Source organism: Trichomycterus rosablanca, chromosome 20 (genome assembly GCF_030014385.1).
Source record: "Trichomycterus rosablanca isolate fTriRos1 chromosome 20, fTriRos1.hap1, whole genome shotgun sequence".
Taxonomy (NCBI): Eukaryota; Metazoa; Chordata; class Actinopteri; order Siluriformes; family Trichomycteridae; genus Trichomycterus; species Trichomycterus rosablanca.
In genome coordinates this window covers 3,485,407-3,504,063 of record NC_086007.1, presented here as the reverse complement: position 1 = coordinate 3,504,063, position 18,657 = coordinate 3,485,407, and the positions used below count along the sequence as shown (strand labels likewise).

At 41.9% G+C, this 18,657-nt stretch overlaps 1 protein-coding gene across 1 annotated transcript; it reads left to right on the top strand.

Annotated features, from left to right (window-relative positions):
* The first annotated feature begins 712 nt into the window (after positions 1-712).
* Positions 713-17,455, top strand: hsph1 (heat shock 105/110 protein 1). Its single transcript, XM_063017324.1, is given in 20 exon segments — positions 713-1,025; positions 2,308-2,365; positions 2,910-3,000; positions 3,449-3,457; positions 3,653-3,693; positions 4,724-4,846; positions 5,476-5,575; positions 5,664-5,797; positions 7,081-7,325; positions 8,135-8,340; positions 8,525-8,556; positions 10,085-10,191; positions 10,749-10,882; positions 11,922-12,133; positions 12,205-12,211; positions 12,775-12,875; positions 13,057-13,194; positions 13,570-13,695; positions 13,927-14,034; positions 14,998-17,455. Coding segments are annotated over 20 exon segments (2,271 nt in total). The 5' UTR covers positions 713-912; the 3' UTR covers positions 15,184-17,455.
* Positions 17,456-18,657: the final 1,202 nt, after the last annotated feature.

Genomic DNA, 18,657 nt, shown 5'->3' with positions numbered 1-18,657 from the left:
AACAACAATAATAATAACAACAACAACAATAATAACAACAAAAGTAATAATAACAACAACAACAATAATAATAATAACAATAATAATAACAACAACAATAATAATAATAACAACAAAAGTAATAATAATAATAACAATAATAATAACAACAACAACAATAATAATAATAATAACAACAAAAGTAATAATAATAATAACAACAATAATAATAACAACAAAATAAATAATAATAACAACAATAATAATAAAAACAACAACAATAACAATAATAATAATAATAATAATAATAGCAACAACAATAATAATAACAACAACAACAATAACAATAATAATAACAACAAAAGTAATAAAAATAATAACAACAATAATAATAAGAACAACAATAATAAGAAGAAGAACAACAACAACAATAATAATAATAATAATAATAATAATAATAATCATCATCATTGTTGCCCTAGCAACCAGATTTCCGAACGCTCTGATTGGTCAGAAGAATCGCGAAATAAATCGGCCGCGTCCCAAACGGCTCTCTATTTGACAAGTGCATACTGTAGGGCGCTGAAGCTATTACCTTCCAAACGGTGTAGTGCACAAAAATATGGAGTATGAGAGCGATTTGGAACCGAGCCGTAGACGTTGGTACCGGTGAATAGGAGTAAAATGGAGAAAGTTCTGCAAAGTTTGAAGTTGGAAGGAATAAACATGACGGAGCGCTGAACCGCTGAACCGGTGAACCGGTGAACCGCTGAACCGCCTCCGTCTGTATATGAGTCAGATATCGGTTTCATTTCTGACTGAGACAGACACGCCGGATAACTAACGGAAGAAAGCAAAAATAAAGCAGCGCAGCGTTATTATTATTACTGAAGCGATCACTCTCTATATTGATCGGAAGAGAGCTGGACGGTCATGGTCGCGGTGGGGTTTGATATCGGATTTCAGAATTGTTATATCGCTGCTGTGAAGAACGGAGGGATTGAAACTGCGGCTGATGAGTTGAACTAGTAATCAGAAGGTTGCTGGTTCAAGCCCCACACCTACCAGGTTGCTGCTGTTGGACCCTTGAGCAACCTCCCAAACTCTCAATTTTTTCCAACTGTGTATTGTAAGTCGCTTTGGATAAAGGTTTCTGCTGAATAGCAAAAATGTAAATGTATAATTTTCACTCATTCCCTGTCTGCTTTACAAATGCTTTATCCTGGTCATGGTCGCGGTGGGTCCTATCCATTGAGTGACTGACAGGCAGGACACACATTTACACACTCTCATTTGGGGCAATTTTTTCAGTATCTTCAATTAGCCTGGCCGCATGTCCGCATGTCCGCATGTCTTTGGCCAGCTGTAGCCTAGTGGTTAAGGTACTGGACCAGTGATCAGAGGGTCACTGGATCAAGCCCCACCTCTGCCAGGTTGCTGCTGTTGGGCCCATGAGCAAGGCCCTTAACCCTAAATTGCTCAGCCTGTATACTGTAATGTAAGTCGCTTTGGATAAAGGCGTCTGCTAAATGCTGAAAAATTTAAATGTAAAAACAACACGGACACAGGGAGAACATGCAAACTCCACACAGAAAGGACTCAGGGAATCGAACCCAGGACCTTCTTGCTGGGAGGCGACAGCGCTGCCCACCAGAATACAGTGTTCACAGATCATTAGCAACATTAATGCTCACTGAATTTGAAAATAAAAGTTATACATGAATAATTGCACTGTCATTAATGTATACAACAACAAAACTGTGCTGGCTCCCTCTTGTGGAGAAACTTCCACCTGCTAAACAGAACTACTGAGGGGGTTATAAGCCAGGTCACATAAAAAAAGAAGAGCACGAAGAATAAATCTGCTAGAGTCTTTAGATTTGTTTGTTTTAGACAGTCTGGGTTAGATCAGTGCTATCACTCAGCCGGGCGTCTACACAGACATGATTGGCTATGATGGTGGTAAGGAGGGGATGGCCAACAAAGCACAGCGATGGATGGCCACCATGTCCAGGGTATTCCTGCCTTGCACTCAATGTTTCCAAGTGAAACTGGATCTGCAAACAACACTGACCAGGATAAAGCTGTTGGTAAAAGTAAAATGAAGTACGTTTAATATAAATTTGAGACTGATAAATATTTGTAATCATGTTAGATTATTAAACATCTTATGTTCCACATAAATCCCCATGCAGACTGTCTCTGTTCCCACTCAGGCTGTGTTCCAATCCAGTGACGTGTCATGATGACTTATGGACTAAGCTATATACACTCCATGTCACTGTGACCTTACTGTTTTATGAGTCAAACACTCTTTTTCTTTTACAGCGCTGTTGTGACGTTTGGGCCAAAGAACAGATCCGTCGGAAACGGTGCCAAAAACCAGGTGAGACAAGATTGAAGGATGGAAAGGCACAATAGGGATGGGCACTGTATCAGAGTTGGCATAATTTTATGAGACATAGGTCATTCACATATGAACCAAACCTAGTAGCTCATGCTACCGTTACAAATTCGCATCATATTTGCAGAACTTTCTTGAAGTCAGGCCAGGTATACACACTGGGATTTTAGTGTGCTCTGTCGGGGGGGTGTTACAGCATTGTGACCCGTGATTCTGGGAGACCAGACCCATTGCGACCCTGACCAAGCTGAAGCGGTTGATGAAGATTAAATGAAAATGTGCAGCTTTTAGTAATATCAGCATTTAGTGTGATCTTGGATTTCACTTTCTACCACCATTTTATCCTGATCAGGGTTGTAGTGGAACCCGTTTCCCCGAAAGCATTGGGCACAAGGCAGGAATTCACCCCAGACAGGGTGCCAATCCATGCAGGAGGCTAATCCATGCATTTAGTAATTAAATATACCATTTTGTTTATTTAAAAATGATTCTGTTGATGTTATTAATATATTCTAATCTTTTTCAGATCATAACCAACATTGGCAGAACTGTGTATCATTTCAAGAGATTTCATGGCAGACTCTTTCAGGATCCCATGGTCCAAGCAGAGAAGGCCAGTGTTTTATTTAACCTTTATCTAACCAGGCAAGTCATTAAGAACTGCTTCTTATTTACAATGGCGGCCTGGCAAAAGGCAAAGCCTCTTGAGGAACAATCATACAAACAAATTTACATAAGACACTGAAAACAAACAACGATGATCACAATACAATAACACATAGTCGAATCATCCAGCAACAGTATAAAAGAAAAATCAATTTGTCATACAGCTGCATGTATCTCTTAAGATATCTGTAATTTGTTTTTTAAAAGTTGTCTTAGAAATAAATGTATCCAGCCTTAGAGTTTCTTGCAGTTTGTTCCAGTCTATGGCTGCAGCCACTTGAAATGATGACTGACCAAAAATGGTGTTTGTTTTAGGAACCTTCAGTGAAATACGATGAGCAGCGCGAGTATAATAAACTGAAGATGAGGTTTGCAATAAATGACACAAATAGGGAGGAGACAAACCAAGCAGGGTTTTGTATATAAGCATAAACCAATGAATAGCACGACGAGTGTGTAAAGATGGCCAGTTCACAGTAGAATAAAGGGTACAGTGATGTGTTTTATATGGAGCATTTATCACAAACCGAATGGCAGAGTGATAAAGTACGTCAAGTTTCAGAAGATCACTTTTTCGAGCTGACCTGTATATAACAATATAAGTTGAGCTGGTCACATTGTGTGATGACAGAGTTGGTGCAAAGGTTAAAGGTCACTAGGCACACATGCAGTAACACACCCTGCACAGGGTAATCCACTAATCCATCACAGCGCCTCGGACATCCCTCCCCCCCAGACGTAGCCAATCATGTCTGTAGACACCCAGCCGGCTGATAGCATCGCTGGGGATTTAAACCCTGGATCTCAGCCGTATTAAGCTAGCGCTATTTACTGCTGCACTTCCCAAACAGCCTTATTACGATGATGTTTACTCACCACTGCTGAGACCTGAGTTTGGTTCCACATGCAAGTGCTGATCAGATGCAATTGCTGTCTGAGGCAAAGCTCTCTGTAGGAATCTGAATTCACCCACCGTGTAATCTTTGCTGTTTTAGCTCCTACGTAAGTTGGATTCTTTAGTTTGTTCTCTGTTTTCTTGGGAACTCCAATCTAATCGCACCTCGACACGCGAGACAGAATGCAGTTAATAAAGCTTAATGAAATTAGGTTCCAATGTTGAGAGCTGTGTGATTAAACTGCAGTGATTGATAGTTCATTTATTAATTCTTTTTCATTTTTTACCATCACTTTAGCCTGGTAGGTCAGTTTACCCTGGAATCAGGGCGTAATGCAGTAACACAACACGGACAGGACGTCAATCTATCACAGGGCCTCAGCCATCACCCACCCCCCAACCGACAGACATAGTCAATCATGTCTGTATGTAGGCGTTTAGCACCAATGAGTATTTAAACTCTAGATCTTAACAGCAGTGAGTTAACATAATTTACTCCAGCATCACACGAGCACCCTTTATTCATTCCTTTATTTCATCTAGTGTCTGAAAAGGTTAGGAATACCAACTGATTATCATCCTTAACTAACAGAAAATCTAAACGAATCTGTAGTAGAAGTTCTTCATATCGTTCCTAATGAGGCCTAATCATCCGAATGAGTCTGTCAGTGAAAGAACATGCTAATTGGTTCTACAGGAGATCAGCCGTGTAATGCTTGTACAGGACGTGACCTTTATCTTTTTTCACTGGCTTGAAAACGATTTTGTCTGTTGTCTACGTTACATACATGGAGAAGGAGCACCGGTTTGGCATCGAGCAGATCACCGCCATGCTACTGACCAAACTGAAGGAAACTGCGGAGGCCAACTTACAGAAGAGAGTAGTGGAGTGTGTCATCTCTGTACGTTTCTTTCGCAAACTTTAGCACTGATACTCACTTGTGCTTTCATAATACATCATGTTCCACAGCGCTCACTAGATATTAACCATCAAGGCTGCATGTACACGACACACGGCGGGGGGGTGTTGATTATTTCCGTAGTGTAATTATGGTCAGCTGGATAGGTGTCAGCTGGTTCATTGCAGTTGCTTATTTATGTGCTTTTCCAGTTAGTCAGTCAGTCATTGAATGTGATTTAAGTGACTTAAACGTATGGCATAGTTGTTGGTGTTAGGCTTTGAGTTTGTCTCTCCAGTTGTGCCAAACAAAAAACATCCAATGAGCGGCAGTTCTGTGGCTATAAATGGCTGGTGAGAACTCTGTTGGTTGTGTCCTACATACCTACTTTTTTCCTATTAATATTTGGTTGTACCACATGCAATAATAGGACAACAACAAGAGTTTGATGCATATGTAGATGCATATCATGTAAAACCTCGTCATTGATCCATTAAGCACTGCCTAAGGGAGCATTAATGAGAGGGGTATCTACATTACATACAACTCTGATAAGCACCAATCAGAGCGTGTTTGTTTTTGGGTTTGTTTTCTTTTTTTGTTGGCCATGTGAATGTTGTTATCATGCATAGATCCCCTCATTCTTCACTGATTCAGAACGGAGATCAGTGCTGGACGCTGTCAAGATCGCCGGCCTGAATTGCCTGAGGTTGATGAATGACACCACAGCCAGTATGCTGTTTATTTTTTACTACGTTTCTGCCAGTCACTGCTCTTTCTTTAAGTGCACACTGATATGATTGTATTGTTTGTCTTTTAGTGGCACTGAATTATGGCATATACAAGCAAGATTTGCCCAGTCCTGACGAGAAGCCTAAGATCGTCTTCTTCGTCGACATGGGGCACTCAGCACTTCAGGCGTCTGCCTGCGCCTTCAATAAAGGAAAGCTGAAGGTAAGCAGTTGCTCAGCTGTGTGCTTACAAGGACCCTCAATGTTAAACAGATCTTCAGGTTTATTAAACACTACTACTATTACACCTTTAATTCACGCTTGTTGAGGTTTCAGTCCATCCTTCTTCACCACATCTTAATCAGTTGGATTTTGATCATGTGACTGGAAAGGCTAATTAGGTACACAGAACTTACTGTCATGTTCATATAAGTAGTTTATAATCATCAATCATTTGACCCTGATAAGGGTCTTTACACAGTTATAGTCACACTTGTATAGTTATTTATTTTACACATCTTTATTATTACTGTTCTTATTATAATACATACCTAACATCCCATTTTTTATTCATATGCTTATTATTATTATTATTATTATTATTACTATTATGTATATAGTACTATGTACATAGACATAATGCCATATATGTAACTAGCTATAGATATAATTATATATTAATTATAGATATATACGTTTACTATTATTTTCAGTTTTTTTGCACAATGCTACTATTTGCACTTCTGGTAGATGCTAACTGCATTTCGTTGCCTTGTACCTGTACTGATCAATGACAATAAAGTTGAATCATATCTATCTATCCATACATCTATCTTGTCGAGCACGGTTTTACCAGGAAACACTGAACGCAAGGCAGAAATGCCTCTGACAGGACACAAATACATCACAGTGCTTCGGCCATCCACCCCTCAGACATAGCCAATCATGTCTTTGTAGACGTCTGGCCGGGTGACAGCACTGCTGAGATTCGAACCCAGATCTCAGCAGTGGTGGGCTAGCATAAAAAAAACCCTGAGCCATCCGAGCCCCCTTAATATTTTAAGTGAATATTTTTAATGGTGATATTGTGATTGCAAAAGGATGCACATGTTTAGACAGGCTGTGTCATTTAAAAGATGCTTGATTGGTATTAAGAGGCTCAATGAGCACAATAAAACATCAACCCAACCAACCTGAACCTGTGACACGAGGCAGAAATTGAGACAGACAAGAGTTTTTAATTCATAAGAGTAATTAAATGAATAAGTATAAAATAATTTCTCTCCTTTGCCTGATACCATATTTAGGGGTCATTAAGGGGTCATTTTAGCACATATAACTGATTTGTCACAATTTTTACAGCTGAGAGTTGAACCCCGGATCTCAAAGGTAGTGGGCTAACATAATTCACCACTGTGCCACCCGAGCACCTTGGTCGACCCCACATATCACAGGAAAAGTGTACGACATCAGACTGTCTTTAATATGTGCTGAAACGTCCTGCAGGTGCTCTCCACTGCTTTTGATCCATGCTTGGGAGGCCGGGACTTTGATCAGAGACTGGTGGAGCACTTCTGCGCCGAGTTCAAGGCCAGGTACAAGCTGGATGTGAAATCCCGGCGTCGAGCTCTGGTGCGACTCCAGCAGGAGTGCGAGAGACTCAGGAAGCTGATGAGCAGCAACTCTACAGATATTCCCCTGAACATCGAGTGCTTTATGGATGATAAGGACGTGTCGGGGAAATAGAACAGGTAGGACACACGCTCACCTTGTTTTGTGGATGTCGCGTCCAGGGAATTTCGTTCGCAGTCACAGTGACAGTATTAGCCTTTAATGCTCTATATAAAGAGTAAAAAAAGAAAGGCTTTGTGGCGTCTCGGCACCCGAGACTGGAGCCGCAATCTGTCTGGCTGATAAAACTTATAGGCACAGCATTACTTGAACTCCAAAGAGACTGTAGTTCTCTAAAACTCCTGACAGGTTCCATTAGATTCTCTATCGTCCTCTAAAACAAGTGCCTGGCTTTGATAATATACAAAATGATACAGGCAGAAGAAGATGCTGTACAGAGAAGTCCACCTTCACAGAGTGTGAGTCAATCTCCTCTTTGAATTGCAATAAAGCCTAAGCCCTGCATTTTCTATAAGGGACGATACCCGAGGGTCAGGAAGGGCGTCCAGGGTAAAAAACGTGGACCAGATTGGCTGTGGCCACCCCTATATAAAGGGGCAGCCGAAAGTAAAAAAAGTGCTTTACTAGAAATGACATTTAGTAGTTTTTAGTATGTGGCAGTTGTAGCCTAGCGGTTAAGGTACTGGAATAGCAATCAAAAGGTCACTGGTTCAAGCCCCACCACTGCCAAGTTGCCACTGTTGGGCCCTTCAGCAAGGCCCTTAACCATCAGTTGCTTAGACAATATACTGTCACATTACTGTAAGTCGCTTTGGATAAAAGCATCCGCTAAATGCAGAAATTGTAAAATGTAAATGTTAGTACAGCTGTATAAACACGAAGGATCTGTTTATCTAAATGAAACCCTGGCCCATGTGTCTGCGTTCAGGGCTAAATTTGAGGAGCTGTGTGCCAATCCGATTGAGAGGGTGTCCGTTCCTTTAATGGCCGCTCTGGACCAGGCGCAGGTGCAGATGCAGGACATCAGTGCAGTGGAGATTGTCGGGGGAGCAACACGCATCCCTGCTGTGAGAGCTCAAATCAGCAAGTTCTTTAAACGGGAGGTCAGCACTACTCTGAACGCAGATGAGGGCAGTGATAGCTCAGTGGTTAAGGTACTGGACTAGTAAACAGAAGGTTGCCAGTTAAAGCCCCGCCACCACCAAGTTGCCACTGTTGGGTCCCTGAGCAAGGCCCTTAACCCTCAATTGCTCATCGTGTTCAGCTCATCGTGTAAGTCGCTTTGGATAAAAGCGTCTGCTAAATGCTGAAAATGTAGATGAGGCTGTAGCCAGAGGCTGTGCTTTACAGGTACACAGGTCTGCACCACATGGGGATGCCATCAATCAGCTTTCTTTTGTTTTGTTTTTTTCTTTATTTTTATCCGAAAAAAAACAAATTAATTTTCAAGTTGATTTTCAGAATGATTATTAAGCTACACTGATAAGCCAAAACATAAAAACCACCCACTTAATATGCTGTAAAAACAGCTCTAACTCTTGACACATGGACTCCACAATACATCTGAATGAGTCTTGTAATATCTGGTACCAGGGCATTACCAGCAGGTTCCTTCAACTCACAGTGCATCCCAGTGCCACCTATTCCATACGTAAATAATGCACATGTGCCTGGCTGTTCACATGATCTTAAAGGAATCAGGGTTTTCTCCTTTGCCTACGCGCCCATTCCTTGTGCTTTCTAAAGTGGACAGGAGTTAGTCTGGAGCTTTGATTGTCCCAACACAGTAGGATCTTTGATGCACTGTGTGTTGACACTTTCACCTCATCGTCAGGATTAAAACGATTTGCAATTTGAGCCAAAGTCGCTCTTCTTTTGGTCTGTCCCAGACTCGATACCCTACATGGTCTTTGGTAGAATGGGTCTCGGCCACCCAACAACCTTTCGGCAGTTTCTGGCTAGTCTCTCCTCAGACCACTGTCGGTTGGCATTCAGGTCTTATGCCCAATCATATCTTCTGCAGTCAACACTATCGTCAGCCGAACATTTAGACAATGACATGCACATTTTTAAAAGGTGGTCCTGATATTTTGGCTGATCGGTGTAGATTAATGGGTTTCAGAGTAGGATTAATGACTGATCTGCACAGATTTAATTGGGGGCGGCACGGTGGCTCGGTGGGTAGCACTGTCGCCTCACAGCAATAAGGTCCTGGGTTCGATCCCCAGGCAGGTCGGTCCAGATCTTTTCTGTGGGGAGTTTGCATGTTCTCCCCGTGTCTGTGTGGGTTTCCTCTGGGAGCTCCAAAAACATGCAGTCAGGTTAACTGGAGACACTGAATTGCCCTATAGGTGAATGGGTGTGTGTATGTGTGTCTGCCCTGCGATGGACTGGCATCCTGTCCAGGGTGTTACTGTGTACCTTGCGCCCATTGAAAAAGCTGGGATAGGCTCCAACACCCCCCCCTTTCTGAAGACCTGCAATGGATTGAGGCCCTGTCCATGTTATTACGGCATTGCGCCCAGCGTTTCCCGATGGAACCAGATTTGCCATTTCTGTGACCAAGATATATCGGTTGATGAAAATTAAATTAAAATGAAATTAGTCATTTTGCTGTTTACTCTCCTTTACTCTATCCCAATCTCTCCTACACTGTTATACCAGCTACACGCGTACGGGTGTCCGAAACCTTTTGAAATGGATTTGGAAATGGTTTGCATTATACTTGGCCAGCCATCCATATAGCACATTTATATGAAAACAAAGGATTGTGGAATCTAATGATTAATCATCGTTTTCTCACCTAATTAAGACAAAAGATGTTGTCGTGACAGTGGCAGGTGCGTTTACAGCATAGCGACTGTCCTCTTCTCTGCAGTGTGCCGTGCTGTCCCCTGCATTCAGAGTGCGAGATTTCTCCATCACAGACGTCATCCCATTTCCAGTCTCTCTAGCCTGGAGCAACGAAGCAGATGAAGCCACATCGTAAGCACAGCTTGGAGCTTTTTATTTCTCAGAACCTTTCTCAGGAGTAGAGAATGAAAACATACTACAGACTTCAATAAGTAGTCATTTATTCCTAAGAAGTAAAGCAAGTATAATTACCTAAGCTTGAGTATTTGATTAGTAACACCTGGCACATTTCTCTCTTAATGACTTGAGGAAGGAAGGATGTACTTTTTCTGTCACTTGGTTTCTGAATGTTGGTTTACTTCTGGAGGGTAGGGGGTTGTTTACATCTTTGAAAAAAATGTAGCGCCCAGGTGGCACAGCGGGATATTCCCCTAGCTCACCAGCACCAAGTTTCTGAACTCCACGGTTCGAAACTCGGTGTTGTCACGCTGGTGGTCGGCTGGGCGCCATCTGGAGGGCATAATTGGCAGTGCCTGCAGCAGATACCAATTGGCCACCGGATCTGCAGGGTGGGGGCCAGACTCTGTATGGGTGGGTGGGTCTTCATACGCTGTGTAAGGACCCTGATTTAAAAAAAATGCTAATCCTGAATTTGCTATTCACACTGCTTTGTTACTCTATTTTACCAGTCGCCATCAACTATTCGCCAAGAATCATCCCTGTCCATATTCCAAAGTTATCACGTTCCACAGGAACAAACCACTTGTCCTGGAGGAGTTTAATTCAGATCCTAAACCTCTACCCTTTCCTGAGGCTCAGATTGGTGAGTTTTATACAATTACTCTATTTTACAAAATATACATCAATTTCAATACAAAGTGTAATGGCTCTAAAATGACACTTTACAAAAAGTGTTATGTGTAATAAGAAAACATGCTAATGTATCTGTTTTAAATGTAACTGGCCCACCTGCCATAGAGATAGGCAGAGGGGTGCAGGTTACAGAATCATGCCCACCTGTCATGCCATACTGACCATCAAGGGGCATGGAGGCACAGATGACTGACAGTGTTGTTTTCTGTAATCAGACCTCTTTAAATACCACCTCTTTGTCGTGTGTTGTACGGTGTTTGTGCTTTTCTGCCTCTCTGCCATGGATGGGCGAGCTGCCTCCATAGGTGGCAGGATGGCACCTTTTTTTTGTATTTTGTTTATGCATTTTCTCCCGACTTTTAGCACGTCCAAGTGCTCGATTGCATCATGCTTCCTCTCCACTAATGTCGATTCCCGGTCTGATTGAGGAGAATGAAGGTAACCCACGCCCCCTCTGACCCGTGGGCGAGTGCTAATGCAGATCAGCCCTGTGTACAGAGAGACACACTCTGATCAACGCACTCCTTCCCCGCCCCTGTGCACCTGAGGACCGCTGCGCCACCTGAGCGGCCCAGGATGGCACCTTTTGAGTGGATTCACACTGGTTGTGGGCTGTGTTTGTAGGTGAAGTGGCTGCTTCATTCTTCTTATAGCAGCTCCCCGTTTTTACTGAGTTCCTCTCTCTCTCCATGCTTTTTCAGGACTCGGTTTCCATGTGAGAATCGTTTTATTCCTTTTTTCCTGTGTGGTCGTGCATTTCACTGGGGGCTTATCACTGAAGCCCCTGTGGGATGAGCGCATGGCCACCCACGTTTTTTTGACGGTTGCCTGGGGCAGCGTAGGCTTATGTCCCTGTGGGCGAACGTCCTCTTGTGCTTTTCTACGTAGTTCTTATTCTTACTTTTTTCTTTGTTTTGTGCTGCAGATTTTTGCTTTTTCCTCCACCTGGATTTTTAGTTGTTTTATTTCTGGCTCTTCCCTCTCTCCAGGGCAGTATAAAGTCCAGACTATCCAAGTCCAAAATAATGGTGAGAAATCCAGGGTAAAGGTAAAAGTTCAGGTGAATGCCAGTGGCATTGTTGAGGTGGTTTCAGCCACTGCTGTGATGAAGATCAGCTCTGTAGATAACGAGGTGGAACTGGGAGAAACCGTCACTGAGGGAATGAGCATCCAGGAAGGCTCTGAAGAAATTGATGGACAGGTTTGCTGATTTATTTTATTTATTTTTAAGTATCTCGGGTCTTTTACATTTAATTCTTTTCAATGTTTCAGGTTAAAAGTAAGTCATTTGGGCCGCTCAGGTGGCACAGCGGTAAAAACACACGCTGGAACCAGAGCTGGGATCTCGAATACATCGTATCGAATCTCGGAGGGGGCGTGGGTTAGCTTCGTTCTCCTAAATCAGAGCAGAGATCGGCATTGGTGGAGAGGAAGCATGATGCAATGGGGCAATTGGACGCGCTAAAAAGGGAGAAAATGCATTAAGAAAATATAAATTTAAAAAAAAGTGAGTCATTTGCAATCAATTTTTGGTCAATATTAAACGATTTACTGTGTCACTCATTTTAAGTACCACTTTATTCTAGTCATGGTTGTGCTTGTCTGGTGCCACCCAGAAACACTGGGCTCACTGCAAAAATAATACTTGGTTGCCTTGCACCCAGGGTTTCTTGGTGGAACCGGACCCGCAACGACCCTGTTATTTGTTTACAACGAATCTTTAAAGTACCAACACAGCCTGTCATTAAAGATAGAAAAGTGGGGAAGTGCTGCTATGAGGGTGACAGTGGGCAGATATTTAAAGCTGTGATGAAATGTGCGTGTGTGCACTGTTGGTTCTAGGACAAGAGACAAACGATCATTCACAAGTCCCGCTAGACAGGGAAACCCCAGCCCAGTGCCCCCCCATGGATAAAGAGCCGAATCTTTCTCACCCACTGGGCGTAAGTGAGCTCCATCTCTCACTTACAGCTTAGTGAGACTGTGTGTGTGTGTGTGTGTGTGTGTGTGTGTGTGTGTGTGTGTGCTTAGAAATTTGTATTTCAATTTACTCTGAAGTATATTATCTGTCACTTTAAACTACTATGCTATGCAAAGTTGTTGGTCTGTTCCTTGCCTGTGTAGCAGAACGGAGAGGCGAGTGGTCATCCACCCAGTGCTAAAAAAGCCTAGATGAAGGTCAAACATGTGGCTCTGCCAATCGAAGAAAGGATTACTCTGCAGCTCCCCAAGGATCACGTTAATACCCTCATAGATCTGGAGGTAACGCTTGCGTTTAAGATTGATGTTGTTTTTAGAGATTACTCAGGGCGATGAATAGAAGCGAGTCGGAGTAGCGCTGCGGGGCCTTTGTTTAAATTTTAAAAATGATAATTACCATTGGGAGTTTGGGATTCGAATCATCACGTCCACTGGTGGTTTCAAAGTCACTCGAAATCTCTGTGTTAGTGATAAATCACCTGTGGACACAGTTGCACATAAAACGTCATTTGAAAAAATCCATTTTAATAAAATCTGTCATGGTAGCTCAGTGGGTTGAGCTATGGCTGAATACATATGGCTGACCCTGTGCTCTGACCCCTTCCTCCAAACAAGCTGAGATCCTTCTCTTTACACTTCCTTTCTGTTTTTATACAGCAACAGATGATCCATCAGGACCAGCAGGAGAAGGAAAGGAACAACGCCAAAAATGCAGTGGAAGAGAGTGTGTACTTCTATCGACATAAACTGGAGGGTCCCTATCAATCCTTCATAGGTGCCAGTGTAAGCCCTCAAGATGTCCCCTGCATATAAAGCTTTTGCCCAGCTCTGCCCTTTTCACCCCTTTTTTTTCCTATTGTTTATTTCACTTCAGTATCCTCTCAGGATATAAAAATCTTCTTATCATAATTTACATTGTATTGTGTTGTACTCTATAAAGGACAGTGTTGTTTAATCAAGTCATTTCTTTTTAAGGGTCATTTAGATTCAAAATAAAGATCTTTGTGCTTCCAGGACCAGCAGAAGTTCATGGAGCTTTTGAATCTGACAGAGAACTGGTTGTATGAGGAGGGTTCAGACCAAGACAAGCAGACATACCTGCACAAACTGTAAGAGCTCCATGTAAGTCATATACCGCTGATCAAAACAACCATACAGTAGATAGCCAAATGTATGTACGCACCCGAGTGTGAGCTTTTTTGACGTCTCGTTCACAACCGTAAGCGTCTGCTATGTTGTACGGCTTGGAGGCAGTGGTGCTGACAAATAGACAGGACAGGGAGCTGGAGGTGGCAGAGATGCTTATAAAGATGCTGCGATTCTCGCTGGGTATGACGGTGATGGAAAGGATTAGGAACAAGTTTATCTATTGCTGGTAGGATGTTTTGGAGACAAAGCTAGATTGGGATGATTTGGGCATGTGCAGAGGAGGAATGGGAGTTCTGTGGGGGGAAGGGTGCTGAGGAGGAGAGGAAACCGAAGAGGAGGTTTATGGATGCTGTGAGGGAGGACATGCAGGTGGGGTGTTTACATTTTCAGCTTTTAGCAGACACTTTTATCCAAAGCGACCTACAGGACTGTGACAGTATACTGTTTAAGCAACTGAGGGTTAAGGGCAGTGCTCAAGGGCCCAAGAGTGGCAGCCCGGCAGTTGGGGGACTTGAACCAGATACCTTTCGGTTACTAGTCCGGTACCTTACCCGCTGGGCTACAACTGCCTAATGTATAGCATGTTCAGGAGAATGATCCACAGTGGCAACAGCAACCGAAAGCCATATAGATGACTTTATGGACCTTCCCCAAACTGTTGAACAAGTTGAAATCATAAATGATTTTATACAGTATTATTGATTTGAAACACGTTAGCAGTGAGCTGGATCCAAACCCCTGAACTTAGTAATTAACACAGCAGTGGTAGCTCAGTAGTTAAGATAATGGACTAGTGGTCAGAAGGTTGCTAGTTTAAGCCCCACTCGGCCATATTGCAACAGTTGGGCCTCTGAGCGAGGGACTTTTTAAGGGACTATAATATACACCTGTATTTACTTCATGTTTACTCTGGTTCATGTTCTTGTTTTGCGACAGATTCTGCTGAACGTGTGTGAGGAAATTGTTTCCAAACCCAGGCCTCGAGTGGACCCTCCTGATGAGGACAGCATGCAGACAGAGAGCACAGTTAATAAGGAGAGTCCACAAGAGGTCTCCATGGAGTGCAATGAGATTTTAGAAAGTGATGAGAACGGCAGTCGTGATGGAGAAAGGCAGCCTTGATGGAGACTGCTCAGCCTGTATTTTACACACTCATGTACTGTAACTGTGTCAGGCTGTAATATATATTGCCTGCTACTTAGCTTTGTATTTGAAACCGGTCTTGTGTTTCTTTTGTTTTGTGTAGGATGGTATAGAGTAGAGATGGACCGATCGGGTTTTTTGGCATCGATTGCGATCTCCGATCTCCTTTCAGGGCAATCGGCCGATAGTCGATTTCGATCGGGGTGTGGGGGGGGGGGTGACATGCAATTTTTAGCGCAAAATCAGCAGTAAATAATAAAGTAACCAAACAATTATTTTTTTCACCCACAGGAGACATATCTTATTAGTCTAACTGACCACACACACACACACACACACACAGGTTTAATGTTATCCAGTTTAGTCTGAAAAAAACTTAAAAAGAGCCTCACAGTGAAGATAAACCGAAAGCAACAGCGTGTGTGTGTTTCTTTAAAAAAACGCTTTGTTCACAGTGTCGCTTTAAATGATTCTGATTCAGGAGTCGAATGTGACGCGTAAGTTTCTCTCTCCGTGTTTACTGTTATTAATAAATGCTGTGGTTTTAAATAAACACCAGCTACTACAGAACATTTTGTGTGACTTTCTTACATTAAAAAGCTTCATTAAAAAGCTTAATTAAACCGCTATTACCACAGAGCGGTCACCGAGTCAGACTCGTTCCGTCTGTGGAGCTAAAAGTTCTGATTACCCTAAAAGTTTAGCAGATGATCCTGAACTAACGAATTTGGTAATGAATAAACTTTTGCCTCTGATTGGCTCTGTAACGTTTCTGTTCTCATTTACATCAAAAGCAATGAATAATGTGCTGATAGAATCGGCTCAGATGTGACCGGGTTGTATTATCTTTTTAAAGTAAATATTTCAGTCAGCAAAATGCATCGTATGTATGATGCACAACGTTAATTCTGTTATTTTAGGTCGTGAAGAGCTTTCATGATGGTTTCTGTATGATGGTTGATGAATGGTGATGTGATGGTTCGTGTTTTGTAGCGCAAAGTCTGGATCAATTCACTGAGCTGTTAAGCTTAACGTGATCTTTATATATCAAGTGATCGGATCGGCTACATTTGGGAAATATCGTCCGATCGTCGATAGCATATTTTGATTGAAAATCGGCCGATATCGATTTAAAGTCGATCGATCGCCCCATCTCTAGTATAGAGTAGGGCTGGGCGATATTACGATACGACACGATATAATGTAAACTTAACAAAGTACAATGGCAGACCACTGCTCATATTCTGAGTCTTTATATTTTGAACTATTACAACAAATCAGCAGAAACTCACAATTACATTTCGTCTGTCCATTTTACTTCAAAAAAGTATCAAAAAAATCCCGAAAAAGTTCAATATTTGATAATGCTTTGCTATCATTGCAAAATGAAAGCGCATGGTAAACAGCAGCACCGTGACCCAGATCAGCGGCATGAAATTATAACCGCTGCTTACCTGAGCTTCTGTTCCTCAAATTGAGACCAAAGCTATATCAGTGTGTTGTTCCATTAGGGATATAATCCACTTTTTTGTAAATGTTTTCCTTTATGCTCCCAGAATATTTACTGCACAAAACTCTACTCTGTTGCGCATCATCCCTACGTCTTTTTTGGTATTAAATCTTCGCCACTTAGTTCATTTTTCTTCATAGTTGCCGGACTTATTAGTTATTAATGAGGTAGACATGAATGAGCTTAATGAACGTGGGGAAAATTAGTATAGCGGCACCCACTGATAATGGTGGGCCCATGTGGCGTATGTATGTGTGCATGTGTGAAAGAGAACATGGTAACCTGTGTATCCTAGGCATACTCGATATAACGATATGGTCATTTTCAACATCGTGTAAAATGTAATATCAAATATATCCATATTTTTCGATATACCACCCAGCCCAGTTTCTTTGCACTTTTTCATTTTGTTAAAATTTAGAGTGAAATATTCCTTCGGTTTCTTGTTCGCACTGAGCCAATGCTTGAAGTTCCAGGATTTATTGCATCATTTGTTTTTTTCACAAAGTTTAGATTTAAATACATGTTATATGTGTGTGTGCGCATCAACAGAAAAACCATCAGCAGAAATATAATTACAATAAAATCCAAATAAAACACTAGTCCTAGATCCTAAAACTTGTAAAGTTTTCAGTTTCCTGATTGCATGTAAATCTGTCCTGTTTCTGTCTAATTTTAAGAAATTGTTCTATATTTGTTGTTCTCTCTCATAATTTAGCTAATTTTTAATGAACTGTCTTATGCTGCTCTCTTTGTTTTTATCTTAATTATTCTTGATGTTGATGTACTATTTTGATTTTGTACTATGATTTGATTTGTATGGTGTATGTACGTATTTGTTTTGATTATTTGTCTTATGTAAAGCGTCTTTGAGTATCTTGAAAAGCGCTATATAAATAAAATGTATTATTATTATTATTATTAACAGGTGCATCGAGTGTGCAGGCAATTATTCTGATCTCTTCTGCTTGACTCACGTTTTCATCAGGGTGATTGAGTTTAAAATGCCTAATGTCAGGTATTGCAAATAATTGAGCCTATCCACAGATTTTGCACCGGATGCCCCTCTGACGCAACCCTTTGGAACTGAGAAGTGCATCTTGAAGTGGCTAGAAATGTTTTCATGCAGCCATTCATGTCTGTGTTGACACCCGACTGGCTGATAGCACCACAGATTAAAACCCCAGATTTTTAGCGGTAGTAGGTTAGCGTTTTTTACTACTGCACCACCTGAGCGCCAGACAGTTAGTTAAGAGGGTTATTAAATCATACACACTTCTAAATCATACAAGCTTTATGTAACGCTATGGGCTATGACGAGACAAGAGCAGGCGGACACACATGCAGAGATGGATTTAACAAAAGAGTTTAATAATAACAAAAAGACAAGACACACGACAAGGTTACACAAGACAGGTAGGAACAAGACAAACTAACAAGACCTATGCTAAATGCTAAACTAAACATACACGAACGGTACTAAGCTCTACTAAACCCGAAGGTAAACGAACTAGATTAAGACAAACGGGAACAAAACTAAACAAGGCATGAACAGTTACTAGCAGACAGGACAGACAGACAGGGGCTAACATACAGAACTAAGATACAGGGCTAACACACAGAGCTAAGGCTAACAGAGCTAAGGCTAAACTGACAGAAAGGTAAATTCGAGCAAAACCAAACCAACAGAACAGATCTCAGAGTCGCACCTCTCCACTCACCTGTTCCCCAGCTCCCCTCTTAAATCCTCTGAAATGAGGTGCAGCTGGGGACCAATCACTTTAGGGGCGTTGGCTCTAACATGTGCTCCTGAAGAGGTGGGCGTGGCAGGTGCACCTGAGTTCCAGGAGCATATAGAGGCTGGAATCGTGACACTTTAAAAGTACAATCCCAACTCCAAAAAAAGTTGGGACCGTAGGAAAACAAATGAAAACCGGCAACAC